The sequence below is a fragment of the Ylistrum balloti genome, unplaced genomic scaffold (genome assembly GCF_031769215.1).
Source record: "Ylistrum balloti isolate Yb309-2 unplaced genomic scaffold, AGI_CSIRO_Ybal_v1 Utg369864, whole genome shotgun sequence".
NCBI lineage: Eukaryota > Metazoa > Mollusca > Bivalvia > Pectinida > Pectinidae > Ylistrum > Ylistrum balloti.
In genome coordinates, this window is record NW_026782010.1 from 106,228 (window position 1) to 123,120 (window position 16,893).

The following is a 16,893-nucleotide window of genomic DNA, read 5'->3' on the forward strand; positions in this document are numbered from 1 at the left end:
TCCTTTTATGAAGTCCAAGAAAGTTTTCAAAAAGAAATGACCTTGACCCATAGTCAAGGTTAAAGGAGTCAAATGTGTTAAACATTTAAATGACATTTTCTGATTATCCAAAACATCTGGGATAGTGATATTATTCTAAAATAGGTTCTTAATGATGCCTGGTAGTATTTGAGAACAGAAATGACCTTGACCCATATTCAAGGTCACAACAGTCAAATGTGTTGAACCTTTGAACAACTTCTGATTAACCTAAAAGCCTAGGATCACAAGATTTGGCCAAAAGGTTCCCTTAATGATGCCCACATAGTGTGTGAAAAAATAGTCATATTGCTTTAAGCCTCTTGTCCACTGTATGAGATATTGTTTGGGTCTGAACAGGCACTAAGTCCAACATACATGTACTATATGATTTGATCTTTGCAACATATTGTCTGTTTAGGCATTGTTGTGGAAATATAATGATTATAGATAAAGTGATGTTGATCTTTAACAGTGACCAGGATGCCTATTGTTTTGAGCTATTGTCTATGGTGCTAGCCCTGAGTGGGTCTGGAGTAGGGAGGGCTTACCTTGCTCAGCAGTACCCACTTCTCCAGGATCTCTTCAGTCTGCTACACACAGGCTCCCCAAGGGTCCAGAGACAGGTGAGGAGTATGTTGGGGAGACACCAGGGAGAGATAGCATATGATTGTTAGAGATTGCGCATGGTGGGGAGAAACATGACATCAGGGAGAGATAGCATATGATTGTTAGAGATTGCACATGGTGGGGAGAAACATGACATCAGGGAGAGATAGCATATGATTGTTAGAGATTGCACATGGTTGGGAAAACATGACATCAGGGAGAGATAGCATATGATTGTTAGAGATTGCACATGGTTGGGAAAACATGACATCAGGGAGAGATAGCATATGATTGTTAGAGATTGCACATGGTGGGGAGAAACATGACATCAGGGAGAGATAGCATATGATTGTTAGAGATTGCACATGGTGGGGAGAAACATGACTTCAGGGAGAGATAGCATATGATTGTTAGAGATTGCACATGGTTGGGAAAACATGACATCAGGGAGAGATAGCATATGCTTGTTAGAGATTGCACATGGTTGGGAAAACATGACATCAGGGAGAGATAGCATATGATTGTTAGAGATTGCACATGGTGGGGAGAAACATGACTTCAGGGAGAGATAGCATATGATTGTTAGAGATTGCACATGGTGGGGAGAAACATGATGGAAGATATTTGGAGAGATTATAACTCTGTACTACTTGGAGAGATTTCCTGCATGACATCTTTAGATAATGTCATTAAGTAGATAGATGTCTATGACTGATATAACTTGTGAGACTATAACTTTTGGGTAGAGAGTATGTTAGGAGAGGTTATAGCTTTATGGGCAGTAATTATACTCAAATTGATATATTTATTTAATCCTTGCTATGCTTAATGCTTAATTCACAGGTGATAGCTGTACTGCGACGTGTCCTGCCAGATGTCAAACCACAGACATTGGCCAGTATCCTGTCTGTGACCTCACTTCCTCCTGCCGAGTACAGTATTGTTAACCTTGCCAGTCGTGATGAGGGTGATTCCTCATTCCACCCAGAGAAGCCTAATATTCTTGATGTTTTATTGTCATGTATCAGTAAGGCTCTCACAGTACAAACCAAGGTGAAGATCAGTGGACCCCAGAAGGGAATCAGCAGTCTGTCTCTATCTGAGTGTCTCGCCGACAAAAACTCAAAACGGTAAATACATTTTTTTTTCTTCAGTCAAATGTAAGAATTTAATATCTGGAAAGTTTATTCACTATCAACTATCAATAAGATTATGTCCTGTACAGCAAATGACATAGCCTACAATTCTCTATAGTCGTCATATCCAGTCAAAGACTTGTTGTACATCTGTATAGTCATCATGTCCAGTCAAAGACATGTTGTACATCTCTATAGTCATCATGTCCAGTCAAAGACTTGTTGTTCATGTCTATCGTCATCATGTCCAGTCAAAGACTTGTTGTACATGTCTATAGTCATCATGTCCAGTCAAAGACTTGTTGTACATCTGTATAGTCATCATGTCCAGTCAAAGACTTGTTGTACATCTCTATAGTCATCATGTCCAGTCAAAGACTTGTTGTACATCTGTATAGTCATCATGTCCAGTCAAAGACTTGTTGTACATCTGTATAGTCATCATGTCCAGTCAAAGACTTGTACGTCTGTATAGTCATCATGTCCAGTCAAAGACATGTTGTACATCTGTATAGTCATCATGTCCATCTCTATAGTCATCATGCCCAGTCAAAGACTTGTTGTACATCTGTATAGTCATCATGTCCAGTAAAAGACATGTTATACATCTCTATAGTCATCATGTCTAGTCAAACACTTGTTTTACATCTGTATAGTCATTCTGACCAGTCAAAGACTTGTTGTACATCTGTATAGTCATCATGTCCAGTCAAAGACTTGTTGTACATCTCTATAGTCATCATGTCCAGTCAAAGACTTGTTGTACATGTCTATAGTCATCATGTCCAGTCAAAGACTTGTTGTACATCTCTATAGTCATCATGTCCAATCAAAGACTTGTTGTACATCTGTATAGTCATCATGTCCAGTCAAAGACTTGTTGTACATGTCTATAGTCATCATGTCCAGTCAAAAACTTGCTGTACATGTCTATAGTCATCATGTTCAGTCAAATACTTGTTGTACATCTCTATAGTCATCATGTCCAATTAAAGACTTGTTGTACATCTGTATAGTCATCATGTCCAGTCAAAGACTTGTTGTTCATGTCTATCGTCATCATGTCCAGTCAAAGACTTGTTGTACATCTGTATAGTCATCATGTCCAGTCAAAGACTTGTTGTACATCTGTATAGTCATCATGTCCATCTCTATAGTCATCATGTCCAGTCAAAGACTTGTTGTACATCTCTATAGTAATCATGTCCAGTCAAAGACTTGTTGTACATCTCTATAGTCATCATGTCCAGTCAAAGACTTGTTGTACATGTCTATAGTCATCATGTCCAGTCAAAGACTTGTGGTACGTCTGTATAGTCATCATGTCCAGTCAAAGACTTGTTGTACATCTGTATAGTCATCATGTCCATCTCTATAGTCATCATGTCCAGTCAAAGACTTGTACGTCTGTATAGTCATCATGTACATCTCTATAGTAATCATGTCCAGTCAAAGACTTGTTGTACATCTCTATAGTCATCATATCCAGTCAAAGACTTGTTGTACATGTGTATAGTCATCATATCCAGTCAAAGACTTGTTGTACATGTGTATAGTCATCATGTCTAGTCAAACACTTGTTCTACATCTGTATAGTCATCATGTCCAGTCAAAGACTTGTTGTACATCTCTATAGTAATCATGTCCAGTCAAAGACTTGTTGTACATCTCTATAGTCATCATGTCCAGTCAAAGACTTGTTGTACATGTCTATAGTCATCATGTCCAGTCAAAAACTTGCTGTACATGTCTATAGTCATCATGTCCAATCAAAGACTTGTTGTACATCTGTATAGTCATCATGTCCAGTCAAAGACTTGTTGTACATCTCTATAGTCATCATGTCCAGTCAAAGACTTGTTGTACATCTGTATAGTCATCATATCCAGTCAAAGACATGTTGTACATCTGTATAGTCATCATGTCCAGTCAAAGACTTGTTTTACATTTCTATAATCATCATGTCCAGTCAAAGACTTGTTGTACATGTCTATAGTCATCATGTCCAGTCAAAGACTTGTTGTACATGTCTATAGTCATCATGTCCAGTCAAAGACTTGTACGTCTGTATAGTCATCATGTCCAGTCAAAGACATGTTGTACATCTGTATAGTCATCATGTCCATCTCTATAGTCATCATGTCCAGTCAAAGACTTGTTGTACATCTCTATAGTCATCATGTCCAGTCAAATACTTGTTTTACATGTCTATAGTCATCATGTCCAGTCAAATACTTGTTGTACATCTGTATAGTCATCTCGTCCAGTCAAAGACATGTTGTACATCTCTATATTAATCATGTCCAGTCAAAGACTTGTTGTACATCTCTATAGTCATCATGTCTAGTCAAAGACTTGTTGTACATCTCTATAGTCATCATGTCCAGTCAAAGACTTGTTGTACATGTGTATAGTCATCATGTCTAGTCAAACACTTGTTCTACATCTGTATAGTCATCATGTCCAGTCAAAGACTTGTTGTACATCTGTATAGTCATCATGTCCAGTCAAAGACTTGTTGTACATCTCTATAGTCATCTTGTCCAGTCAAAGACATGTTGTACATCTCTATAGTCATCATGTCCAGTCAAAGACTTGTTGTACATCTGTATAGTCATCATGTCCAGTCAAAGACTTGTTGTACATCTCTATAGTCATCATGTCCAGTCAAAGACTTGTTGTACATCTGTATAGTCATCATGTCCAGTCAAAGACTTGTTGTACATCTCTATAGTAATCATGTCCAGTCAAAGACTTGTTGTACATGTCTATAGTCATCACGTCCAGTCAAAGACTTGTTGTACATCTCTATAGTCATCATGTCCAGTCAAAGACTTGTTGTACATGTCTATAGTCATCATGTTGAGTCAAATACTTGTTTTACCTCTCTATAGTCATCAAGTCCAGTCAAAGACATCTTGTACATCTCTATAGTCATCCTGTCCAGTCCAACACTTGTTGTACATCTGTATAGTCATCATGTCCAGTCAAAGACTTGTTGTACATCTGTATAGTCATCATGTCCAGTCAAAGACTTGTTGTACATCTCTATAGTCATCATGTCCAGTCAAAGACTTGTTGTACATCTCTATAGTCATCATGTCCAGTCAAAGACTTGTTGTACATCTGTATAGTCATCATGTCCAGTCAAAGACTTGTTGTACATGTCTATAGTCATCATGTCCAGTCAAAGACTTGTACGTCTGTATAGTCATCATGTCCAGTCAAAGACATGTTGTACATCTCTATAGTCATCATGTACATCTCTATAGTCATCATGTTCAGTCATAGACTTGTTGTACATCTCTATAGTCATCATGTCCAGTCAAACACTTGCACATCTCTATAATCATCATGTCCAGTCAATGACTTATACATCTCTATAGTCATCATGTCCAGTCAAAGACTTGTACATCTCTATAGTCATCATGTCCAGTCAAAGACTTGTACATCGCTATAGTCATCATGTCCAGTCAAAGACTTGTACATCGCTATAGTCATCATGTCCAGTCAAAGACTTATACATCTCTATAGTCATCATGTCCAATCAAACACTTGTACATCTCTATAATCATCATGTCCAGTCAAAGACTTGTTGTACATCTCTATAGTCATCATGTCCAGTCAAAGACTTGTTGTACATCTGTATAGTCATCATGTCCAGTCAAACACTTGCACATCTCTATAATCATCATGTCCAGTCAATGACTTATACATCTCTATAGTCATCATGTCCAGTCAAAGACTTGTACATCGCTATAGTCATCATGTCCAGTCAAAGACTTATACATCTCTATAGTCATCATGTCCAGTCAAAGACTTTTATAGTGCTATCCTATACTGCTCTATCTATGAGGTTCTCGAGGGATGAAAAGTGCTACCATAATGTACCAGACTGGTACATATGTCTTAATAACTTCTCTGTCCATTACATGGGTTGAGTTTCAATCATGGTGTTTATGACCTTCTTTCCTTCTGAAGATCCAAAGTTAAACGCAGGATGTCCTTTAACTGTCTTTGGACTGTAACAATGAGAGGCTGTAACGGGGTTAGGATGATTAGTTTATTGTACAGCTCTACTCTAAATACATGGTATCAACCAACATATGATTGTGGCATGTTTACCCATACAGGATCAAAAGTTACACATTTAAATAAAAATATTCCAGAGGTCTCCCAAACTTTGCAGATTTCATTGACACTTCCAAAATAGCTGGGTTGGCATTTCAAGTTTCTTTTGACCTCTTTTTAAGAATACAGATGACATGTTGTAGGATAATCCCTAATTATAGTGGATCCTAACTGCCTCCATAAAACATATAGGCAGAGCACGAAGAGTATTGATATTGAAAATAACTGATGATGTTTGGAATGATATTGGAGTTGAAGCATGAAATGAAGCTTTGCTGTGACATGTTATTGCAGGGCGTCAGGTCCTCGTTGGTGGATGAGGGGTAAGATGTCAGCTGTCCTCGCCAATAATATCATCTCGCTGATCCACGACATGGGCAAAGTATGCTATCAGGGGGATAATGTTTACCATTTAGGGGAAATTAGAAAAAAGTCTAATTAATGTAATTAAAACACAAAAATGTGAATCATGTGATTATATTTATTGTAGCTTATGTTACATACCAGTCAACAGAGCAATCAAAAATCTATTTCTTTTAAAAAAATTCACAGAGGCTAAGTTAGTATAATTCTTAACTTAATTTGTTTGGTGCGTCAAATTTGTTTGGTGCGTCAAATTTGTTTGGTGCGTCAGCTTTGGATGATAGGTTACTAAAACAGATTTCAACAATCTTGCAGGGGCAGTTGTCTGAGACATGGGCCACAGTGACAAAAGCAGCCATAGCCGAGGCAATCCTTAATCTCACCAAACTAGACGAGGCACACAGAACTCCTGAAGCCTGTATCAAAACTCCAACTGTATATATCTATGTTGTTCACTTTGATGGGGTTTTTTTTCTCTCTTGTTTTCTTCATTGATTATATTGAAAAATCCAACCCTTCCAAAATACAACCTCTCAAAAATTATCACCTTTACAGTATTTATAATAATAATATAATTTCATTATTATTGTAAAAAGAACTCTACTGCTTTAACGAATTGATTATGTGGACATACAAAATAGATTCTCTAAAATTATAATAAGTATAATGATAATACCATATAATTATAACTGTTATTACAGTCATTACACTTTCTTCCTTCAGCTTTGGCTAGCCCTGGCATCTCTGTGTGTTTTGGACCAAGACCATGTGGAGAGATTGACCTCGGGTCAATGGGTCAGCAGTCCCAATGGTCAACATGGACAACCTAGGGTAAGATTTTACATTACAATATAGAATTCAAGAAAAGAAAGCCCAGTGTATGTACTGCTTGGGTGGTCAGATGACAGTGGTTAGGCACTCACCTTTCACTGTTATGGGGTCATCTGCCTGACCATGTGGGTTTCCCTGGATACTGCAGTTTCCTCTTATAAGACCCCTTGTATGCTTACATACCAGAGAACAATAGTGATTGATATATGCTGGGAAAACTCGTTTGCAATTGTTATAAAATAAAGATTAACTTATATTAATGCTTTTTTTTAATCTCTTCTGATATGTTTTGGTCAAATTTTGACATCCATTGCTGTTCAACAGCAATTGGTATGAAGCATATGTGGGCCAAGAGGTGTGGTATAAATATGGAGATGCATTTCTGTTGGAGGCAGAATGGCAGGGTCAATTTTAGATGGTATTAAGAATATCTTTTAATAGATATAATAGAATGTACTCGACAAGTCTTTAGGCAAGAGTCACTATAAAAGATATCCATGGTGTCATGTAATTTAGCCAATAAGTTTGATAAAAACTCAAAAATTTGCTTTTAGTTGAGAATGGTTTTTGAATGGGACTAATTTATTGGCCAGTAGTTAGAAGATTGAAGCATGAGAGAGGGCAGTTAAGAAAAAAATTTCAAAACATGAAAAGGGCCGGTTTCCAAAACGGCCCCTTCTCTGATTCAAATTTCCTGTTGGTGGTGCATTGCCCATGCCGTTGTGGTCACAAATCTATAAAGTATAAAGATTTAGGTCACTTGGTTTGTTTTTTATGGCTCCTCAAAGTTGGACCTTTCAGAAGCTGTCTAAGTGTTGATAAAATGTGCATGTTATGTAAAATATGAATGAAAATCTAATCAAATGATAGTCACCGTAAAGAATACATTCATGGCATGATTGTGACAAAAAATCATGTTTCCATCGCGCCATTTGGCTGTTTTATGGAAGAAACAATCTCAAAAATACACCCTTTTATGGGCGTTGGATGCAAACCAATTTTTATCCTATTAAATAGTACGTAATATGCTATTGATGAGAGGAAAAATCATCAAAATGTAAGTGGTGGAACATTTTCAAATGTTGAGTTGAATTAGCCTATGGTTGAATTGCCGATTTTCGACTTTCTTTAGATAATTAACAAAAAAACGAGAGTATTTGCTCGGTATGTTGAGAATATGTACACAGATATGAAGAAAAGTGAGTGAAACACTTTTTCATAAAAAAATCCAAGATGGCTACTTCACAAGTCCCCGTGGTTGAAGACATTGGCTGACAAATAGACAGAACAACAAACAAAACGTGTTCCTTATGATTTTGGTTGGTTTTCGCATTTACGGGAGTGTTCATAGCTACGGGCGATTGTATAATACCTATATTTATAAGTTTGGTTAGTCACATGGTAACGGGGATCTTTCATATCGAGCCCCAAACATACTTTCGACATATGCACTCCCTTGCCGCATGGAAAACTACTTCAAGTTTTGTCGGAATTTCTTTACCTGTGGTTGTAATGGTCGAGGGTTTTCCAGCGTCCTGTAATACCCAAGGTAGTACAAGATACTGGAGATGTGCGCACACATTCCCATTGTTCTCTCTCCAACTGGGCACTGGCAGTAGTAGTCCTTTATTGGGGCCTCAACATCGGGTGAAACGGTGAACCGTATCCTAACGTTATATTTCGTTTGGCTTTTGTGTCGAGAATGTATTTGACATCGGAGAAGGTCTGGGGAGTGCTGGTAAAGCCACACCTCATAGTCTCCGTCATCACTTAAATGTTCGGCGATGTAACCAGGAGCCAGAGATATCTGATACGTTCCACACGTAATGGTTCTCAAGTAATCAAGATCGAGACGGGGAAACAGTACGGAAGATGCATCCATCTTGACAAACTCGGACCTTGCCTGTCTAGATAGATCTAGATCTATCTTGACTCTCTGAGCTAAACCATTCGGTGTTGTCAATCGGTCCTTCATACGTTCAGCCATTAGCCTATCTTTGGCATCTCTCTCTGGAGATCTCTGGTAGATCGGTCCTCTAATACCATTCAGACAGGCTGTGACGGTTCGAAGCAAAGCCTCAATGACATTGATAAAGCTGTTAGACACCAATTGCGTTCGGAAGAACGTCCAGTGTTTCAGACGACCATGATAGGATTCCACAATCCACCTCGATTTGGTGATAGTTCTGTCAAGATTTGCTTGGACGTCAGAATGTTGACTTTGACCGGGTTTCAGGTATGACGGCATGCTAGCATTGAGGCCAGAGGCTTCGAGAACTGGTAGGACATCTCTAAAACCTCGGTCAACGACAACGTTTTCGTCTGGTTGTAGCCAAGTAACTAGCTTGTCCATGACTTTTTTTTGTAATTGTAGCATCATTTTCGCTGCCAGTGAATGGTCCTACGATGTCCAGAATGTAGCCATCTGGTAAGGCGATGCTCATGAATTTGACATAGTTTCTCTTCTTCTGGCCACAGTAGGACATTCTCTTGAGCTTGTGGTCGGAGTTTTCTGGATATAAATATAGGTGCCATCTAATATGGCAGTGGCTTTATCTCCAAAAAATGCTTCTGAAAAGACAGTATTGTGCCCGAGCAATTGTTCTCTTGTCAAGTGATCCGGACCTAGAAATTGTGGGACTATCGATGTGTCTAATGCCTGTACTATGGAGTGGAAAGTTTTGGACACACTTGACTTAGAAATTCCAAAAAGAGAAGAACACTGCCTCTAGGAAGTGTCGTTTTCAGTTTTACCCAGAACAGTAATAGAGCATTGTGTGTAGTCTTGGTATATATACCAGATGAAAGATATGGGGAACAGTGCGAGTGGATTTCGAGGAACTGATCTTTGGACCAACCTGTCCAGGCCATACATGCCGAGTCATCAAGAGAAGAAAAGCTTATTGTAAATGCAGACTGGTTCTGTGAAAGGACGTGCGACACCTTTAGGAGGTCATTAATGATTTCGGACGATTTTGATGGTAACTGAGATTCCAAGGAACCTCTACCATCAAGGAAAACCTCTGTAGACGGATCTAAGTCGTTACCAATAAGGTGAATGGAGCAGACGCAGGATGAGGTGGCACACCACAGTTTGTGTGAATAGATCAGGTGATGTCTTGCACGTTTTGGTAAGACTGATGATTTTGTTCCATTTTTTGGAAAGGTAACAAGACAGAGACAGCATTTTTTGTGTGAAGATGATCCAACCAAAAGATCATGAAGTGTCAGCAACGGCAGGATATGGGACGGGGAGTCGTCTTCTTCCTCTATTTCCTGGTTATGCTCGGGTTCAGGTTCAGGCTGATTTTTGTTCCGAAGATACTTCATGTAGCACTTCTGGCAAATAAATGCTTGTTCCTTTGCTGACATCAATCCTTGTTGCACCAGCGTATCTAGGAGCCATTTATATTGTGGACTATTTACATTGTGTGCACTTCTGTTCTTATTGCCACTACGTTTCTTGAAGTATACTTGACACTCTTCTCCAACACATTTACCCTCCATCTTGAAACAATAACGATTGGTTTATGAAGCGTCAATAAAGTAACAAAATAGCAAGCCACCGATGATTGCTGTAAACAGCTAATGCTTAGTAGTTTGGTACAATTATGCGAAAATGTGTGATAAATAACGAACAACTAATTACACAAAATAACAAGACAATATGATAAATCACATTCAATACCTCCAAGAAGCGCAGAATTGATTGATTAATTAGAACAAAATAAAGTATTTCATATGGATAATCTATATATTCGATGTGGCGTGGTCGGCAGGCACAAAGAAAGTGAGACAAGTCAGGGTCCCAACCCTGACAGAGCCACAACGCTTTGGAAATGGGACAATAAAACAAGGAAATTGAGACAAGAATAGCTAGCGTCGAGTGAATGATTTCGTAAACGTATAGACAAAGGCAAGAAGATACGGATAAATGTACAAGGCTACACGATCAGAAAATTCAGAAGAGGACAGCTTGAGATAGAACAGTATTCATGTATCAGGGTGTCCTCAGTGTAAATCTGTATATCGATACTATTTATTTAGTCGTTACACATCATAAAACTGTCATGAAAATATCCGCTCTGATATTCAATATGAAAGTTTGTATATATTAAGCTATATAATAGGGTTTCTGACAAGGTTGTTACTCATTTCCCCTTTTCTTTCAATTTACAACCACATTCAGGCGTCGATATGAGAACGTTCCACCACATGGAATTAGCTGATTTTTGGTACACATATGAAACAAGTAAAGCTCTATCCGATTTTCTGATGGAAATTTGCATCCAAAACTATATAACGGGAGAAAATTGCAAATTTATGGCATTTTTCTTCATAATTGTGTCTCTGCAAGTGCATTTTCATCCGAGAATATTTTTTTTTTATGTTTTATGAATAAACACGATGTTTTGGAAATATTTATCAAAAGAAATTTATACTATGTTGCGAATTACAATTTCGAGATAACATTCTTTTATTTACGAACTTATGTCTTTGATGCTGAAATTGACAACTTTATAAAAATACATTTTCACTGAAATTATGAAATCTGGGTGTCGGAAAGGTGTAAAATTATTTTTCGGAAAAGAAAAAAACAATAGTTGAGCTAGATAAGAAATTATACGGGGGCAGGCTCCTATGGAGAATTAACATTACTGGAAACAGGCCCTTTGTTTAAGACCAGAATTTGGTCTCAAATATTACTATTTCATCATCCAGTCTATCTGTAACGACATTTACTGAAATGTCACAATACTGTTATAATCTGTATGTTTTGTTTAATAGTATTAAGGACAGTGTTATACATGTGTGATAAGATTTGTCCATCCAATTAAAGTTTTCCCAGTTTAACAAACTTTTGTTTTAAGCAACCTTTTGATGACTCTAATGACCTTTTATGTGTTGACAGGTCGTTAAAAATATAATGATAATAATAATTGTTTTAAGCATTTCTGCCCCAACATGATCTGTTATACTCATAGGTTTTGTATGAAATTCATAATGTTGTATGTTTGGTTTTTGTATGAAATCCCTGATGCTAATTATGGTTTGTTTGGTTTTTGTATGAAATCCATGATGTTAATCATTGTTTGGTTTTGTATGAAATCCCTGATGTTAATCATTGTTTGTTTTTTGTATGAAATCCATGATGTTGATTACTGTTTGTTTTTGTATGAAATCCATGATGTTGATTACTGTTTGTTTTTGTATGAAATCCATGATGTTAATCACTGTTTGTTTGGTTTTGTATGAAATCCCTGATGTTAATCATTGTTTGTTTTTTGTATGAAATCCATGATGTTGATTACTGTTTGTTTGGTTTTGTATGAAATCCATGATGTTAATCATTGTTTGGTTTTTGTATGAAATCCATGATGTTAATCACTGTTTGTTTGGTTTTGTATGAAATCCCTGATGTTAATCATTGTTTTTTGTATGAAATCCCTGATGTTAATTACTGTTTGTTTTTGTATGAAATCCATGATGTTGATTACTGTTTGTTTTTGTATGAAATCCATGATGTTAATCACTGTTTGTTTGGTTTTGTATGAAATCCCTGATGTTAATCATTGTTTGTTTTTTGTATGAAATCCATGATGTTGATTACTGTTTGTTTTTGTATGAAATCCATGATGTTGATTACTGTTTGTTTTTGTATGAAACCATGATGTTAATCACTGTTTGGTTTTTGTATGAAATCCATGATGTTGATTACTGTTTGTTTGGTTTTGTATGAAATCCATGATGTTAATCACTGTTTGTTTGGTTTTTGTATGAAATCCATGATGTTAATCATTGTTTGGTTTTTGTATGAAATCCATGATGTTAATAATTGTTTGGTTTTGTATGAAATTCAAGATGTTAATTACTGTTTGTTTGGTTTTGTATGAAATCCATGATGTTGATTACTGTTTGATTGTTTTTTGTATGAAATTCATGATGTTAATCACTGTTTGGTTTTGTATGAAATCCCTGATGTTAATTACTGTTTGTTTGTTTTTTGTATGAAATCCCTGATGTTAATTACTGTTTGTTTGGTTTTTGTATGAAATTCATGATGTTAATCACTGTTTGGTTTTGTATGAAATCCCTGATGTTAATTACTGTTTGTTTGTTTTTTGTATGAAATCCCTGATGTTAATTACTGTTTGTTTGGTTTTTGTATGAAATTCATGATGTTAATCACTGTTTGGTTTTTGTATGAAATACCTGATGTTAATCACTGTTTGTTTGGTTTTTGTATGAAATCCCTGATGTTAATCACTGTTTGTTTTTGTATGAAATCCCTGATGTTAATCACTGTTTGTTTGGTTTTTGTATGAAATCCATGATGTTAATTACTGTTTGTTTGGTTTTTGTATGAAATCCATGATGTTAATTACTGTTTGTTTGGTTTTGTATGAAATCCATGATGTTAATCACTGTTTGTTTGGTTTTTGTATGAAATCCATGATGTTAATCATTGTTTGGTTTTTGTATGAAATCCATGATATTAATAATTGTTTGGTTTTGTATGAAATTCAAGATGTTAATTACTGTTTGTTTGGTTTTGTATGAAATCCATGATGTTGATTACTGTTTGTTTGGTTTTGTATGAAATCCATGATGTTAATCACTGTTTGTTTGGTTTTTGTATGAAATCCATGATGTTAATCATTGTTTGGTTTTTGTATGAAATCCATGATGTTAATAATTGTTTGGTTTTGTATGAAATTCAAGATGTTAATTACTGTTTGTTTGGTTTTGTATGAAATCCATGATGTTGATTACTGTTTGATTGTTTTTTGTATGAAATTCATGATGTTAATCACTGTTTGGTTTTTGTATGAAATCCCTGATGTTAATTACTGTTTGTTTGTTTTTTGTATGAAATCCCTGATGTTAATTACTGTTTGTTTGGTTTTTGTATGAAATCCCTGATGTTAATTACTGTTTGTTTGGTTTTTGTATGAAATTCATGATGTTAATCACTGTTTGGTTTTTGTATGAAATCCCTGATGTTAATCACTGTTTGTTTGGTTTTTGTATGAAATCCCTGATGTTAATTACTGTTTGTTTGTTTTTTGTATGAAATCCCTGATGTTAATTACTGTTTGTTTGGTTTTTGTATGAAATCCCTGATGTTAATCACTGTTTGGTTTTTGTATGAAATTCATGATGTTAATCACTGTTTGTTTGGTTTTTGTATGAAATCCCTGATGTTAATCATTGTTTGTTTTTGTATGAAATCCCTGATGTTAATCACTGTTTGTTTGGTTTTTGTATGAAATCCCTGATGTTAATCACTGTTTGGTTTTTGTATGAAATCCCTGATGTTAATCACTGTTTGTTTGGTTTTTGTATGAAATCCCTGATGTTAATCATTGTTTGTTTTTGTATGAAATCCCTGATGTTAATCACTGTTTGTTTGGTTTTTGTATGAAATCCCTGATGTTAATCACTGTTTGGTTTTTGTATGAAATCCCTGATGTTAATCACTGTTTGTTTGGTTTTTGTATGAAATCCCTGATGTTAATCATTGTTTGTTTTTGTATGAAATCCCTGATGTTAATCACTGTTTGTTTGGTTTTTGTATGAAATCCCTGATGTTAATCATTGTTTGTTTTTGTATGAAATCCCTGATGTTAATCACTGTTTGTTTGGTTTTTGTATGAAATCCCTGATGTTAATCACTGTTTGTTTTTGTATGAAATCCCTGATGTTAATCACTGTTTGTTTGGTTTTTGTATGAAATCCATGATGTTAATTACTGTTTGTTTGGTTTTGTATGAAATCCATGATGTCAGTTACTGCTGAGAATTATTAGATATCAACATTCTTTTGTATTGTGACACCATCAATAGCAATATGGAGTGAAAATATATCCATGTTGAAATGCTTTTAAAACCTGTTCAGAAAGGTAACAAAACGTATTAATGAAGACTTGTTGTTTGTTAGCCTACCTGTGATAACCATGACGATGGTGAGACCCAGGCCATCATTCTGTGTAATGAATGTGGCAACCTGTGTGCAGAGTGTGACCGCTTCTTACATCTACCACGCAAAAAACGTACACACCAACGCCAGGTAAGTAGTCTGGTTTTTTCTGTATCATCTATTGGTAAATATAAATGTCAGAACAATTTGATGAAAAATGAATTAAGTCACATTTATGGGTTTTACACAATAGTAAATCAACAAGGAAAAAGGTTCAAGGAATTCAGTTCATAGAAAGATTTTGGGTGTGATATTTTGTGTAAGTGTATAGGCTTATTTCCATATATTTTCATACATCTTCAAATTTGATATAAAACAGAGCACAGACCTATAGATCTTAATATAGATATGTAATTAATATGAGGAAAGTTGTACACCTGGACATACATTGTCTTGTTGCAGACCTGGACCAATTCAGAGTCCATGTCTTCTTGGTCAGACCACCAGGTCTGTAATCACCTTGTACCTGAGTAAAGTGACCTATCCTCAAACTCCCCTTGTTAACTATTAACCTTTTTAACCTTCTAACAGAGTTACGCTTTCCCAAGACAGAATAAACAGGGCAAAATCAAATTTGTCTGATTCTCAATACTGATAGCTTTTATAAATATTCAGTCTTTATGTCTCATGGATATACCTGCACCTATAACATAGGTAAATATGTAATCACCCTGATATTATAGTAAATGATGTATGTAGATCTAAATTTCACCAGAAAATTTACTATTTACAAGGGAGATGTGTTACAGGTAATTCTGTTATTTACAAGGGAGATGTGTTACAGGTAATTTTGTTATTCACTGGGGAGATGTGTTACAGATAATTGTTATTCACTAGGGAGATGTGTTACAGGTAATTCTTTTATTTACTAGGGAGATGTGTTACAGGTAATTTTGTTATTCACTGGGGAGATGTGTTACAGATAATTGTTATTCACTAGGGAGATGTGTTACAGGTAATTCTTTTATTTACTAGGGAGATGTGTTACAGGTAATTTTGTTATTCACTGGGGAGATGTGTTACAGGTAATTCTTTTATTTACTAGGGAGATGTGTTACAGGTAATTTTGTTATTCACTAGGGAGATGTGTTACAGGTAATTATGTTATTTACTAGGGAGATGTGTTACAGGTAATTATGTTATTCACTAGGGAGATGTGTTACAGATGATTCTGTTATTTACTAGGGAGATGTGTTACAGATAATTATGTTATTTACTAGGGAGATGTGTTACAGGTAATTTTGTTATTCACTAGGGAGATGTGTTACAGATGATTCTGTTATTTACTAGGGAGATGTGTTACAGGTAATTATGTTATTTACTAGGGAGATGTTTTACAGGTAATTATGTTATTTACTAGGGAGATGTTTTACAGGTAATTATGTTATTTACTAGGGAGATGTGTTACAGATAATTATGTTATTTACTAGGGAGATGTGTTACAGGTAATTTTGTTATTCACTAGGGAGATGTGTTACAGGTAATTTTGTTATTCACTAGGGAGATGTGTTACAGGTAATTTTGTTATTTACTAGGGAGATGTGTTACAGATAATTATGTTATTTACTAGGGAGATGTTTTACAGGTAATTATGTTATTTACTAGGGAGATGTGTTACAGATAATTATGTTATTTACTAGGGAGATGTGTTACAGATAATTATGTTATTTACTAGGGAGATGTTTTACAGGTAATTATGTTATTTACTAGGGAGATGTTTTACAGGTAATTATGTTATTTACTAGGGAGATGTGTTACAGGTGATTCTGTTATTTACTAGGGAGATGTGTTACAGATAATTATGTTATTTACTAGGGAGATGTGT

The 16,893-nt window shown here is 35.7% G+C and overlaps 1 protein-coding gene across 1 annotated transcript in view; it reads left to right on the forward strand.

The window, feature by feature from the left end:
• Positions 1-16,893, forward strand: part of LOC132545930 (E3 ubiquitin-protein ligase MYCBP2-like) — a 130,310-nt gene that overhangs the window by 101,548 nt on the left and 11,869 nt on the right. Inside the window, exons 76-81 of the mRNA XM_060209607.1 lie at positions 494-644; positions 1,471-1,757; positions 6,189-6,276; positions 6,573-6,692; positions 6,981-7,088; positions 15,030-15,158. Of these exons, the coding sequence (XP_060065590.1) occupies positions 494-644; positions 1,471-1,757; positions 6,189-6,276; positions 6,573-6,692; positions 6,981-7,088; positions 15,030-15,158 (883 nt within the window). The remainder of the gene's footprint in view (positions 1-493; positions 645-1,470; positions 1,758-6,188; positions 6,277-6,572; positions 6,693-6,980; positions 7,089-15,029; positions 15,159-16,893) is intronic.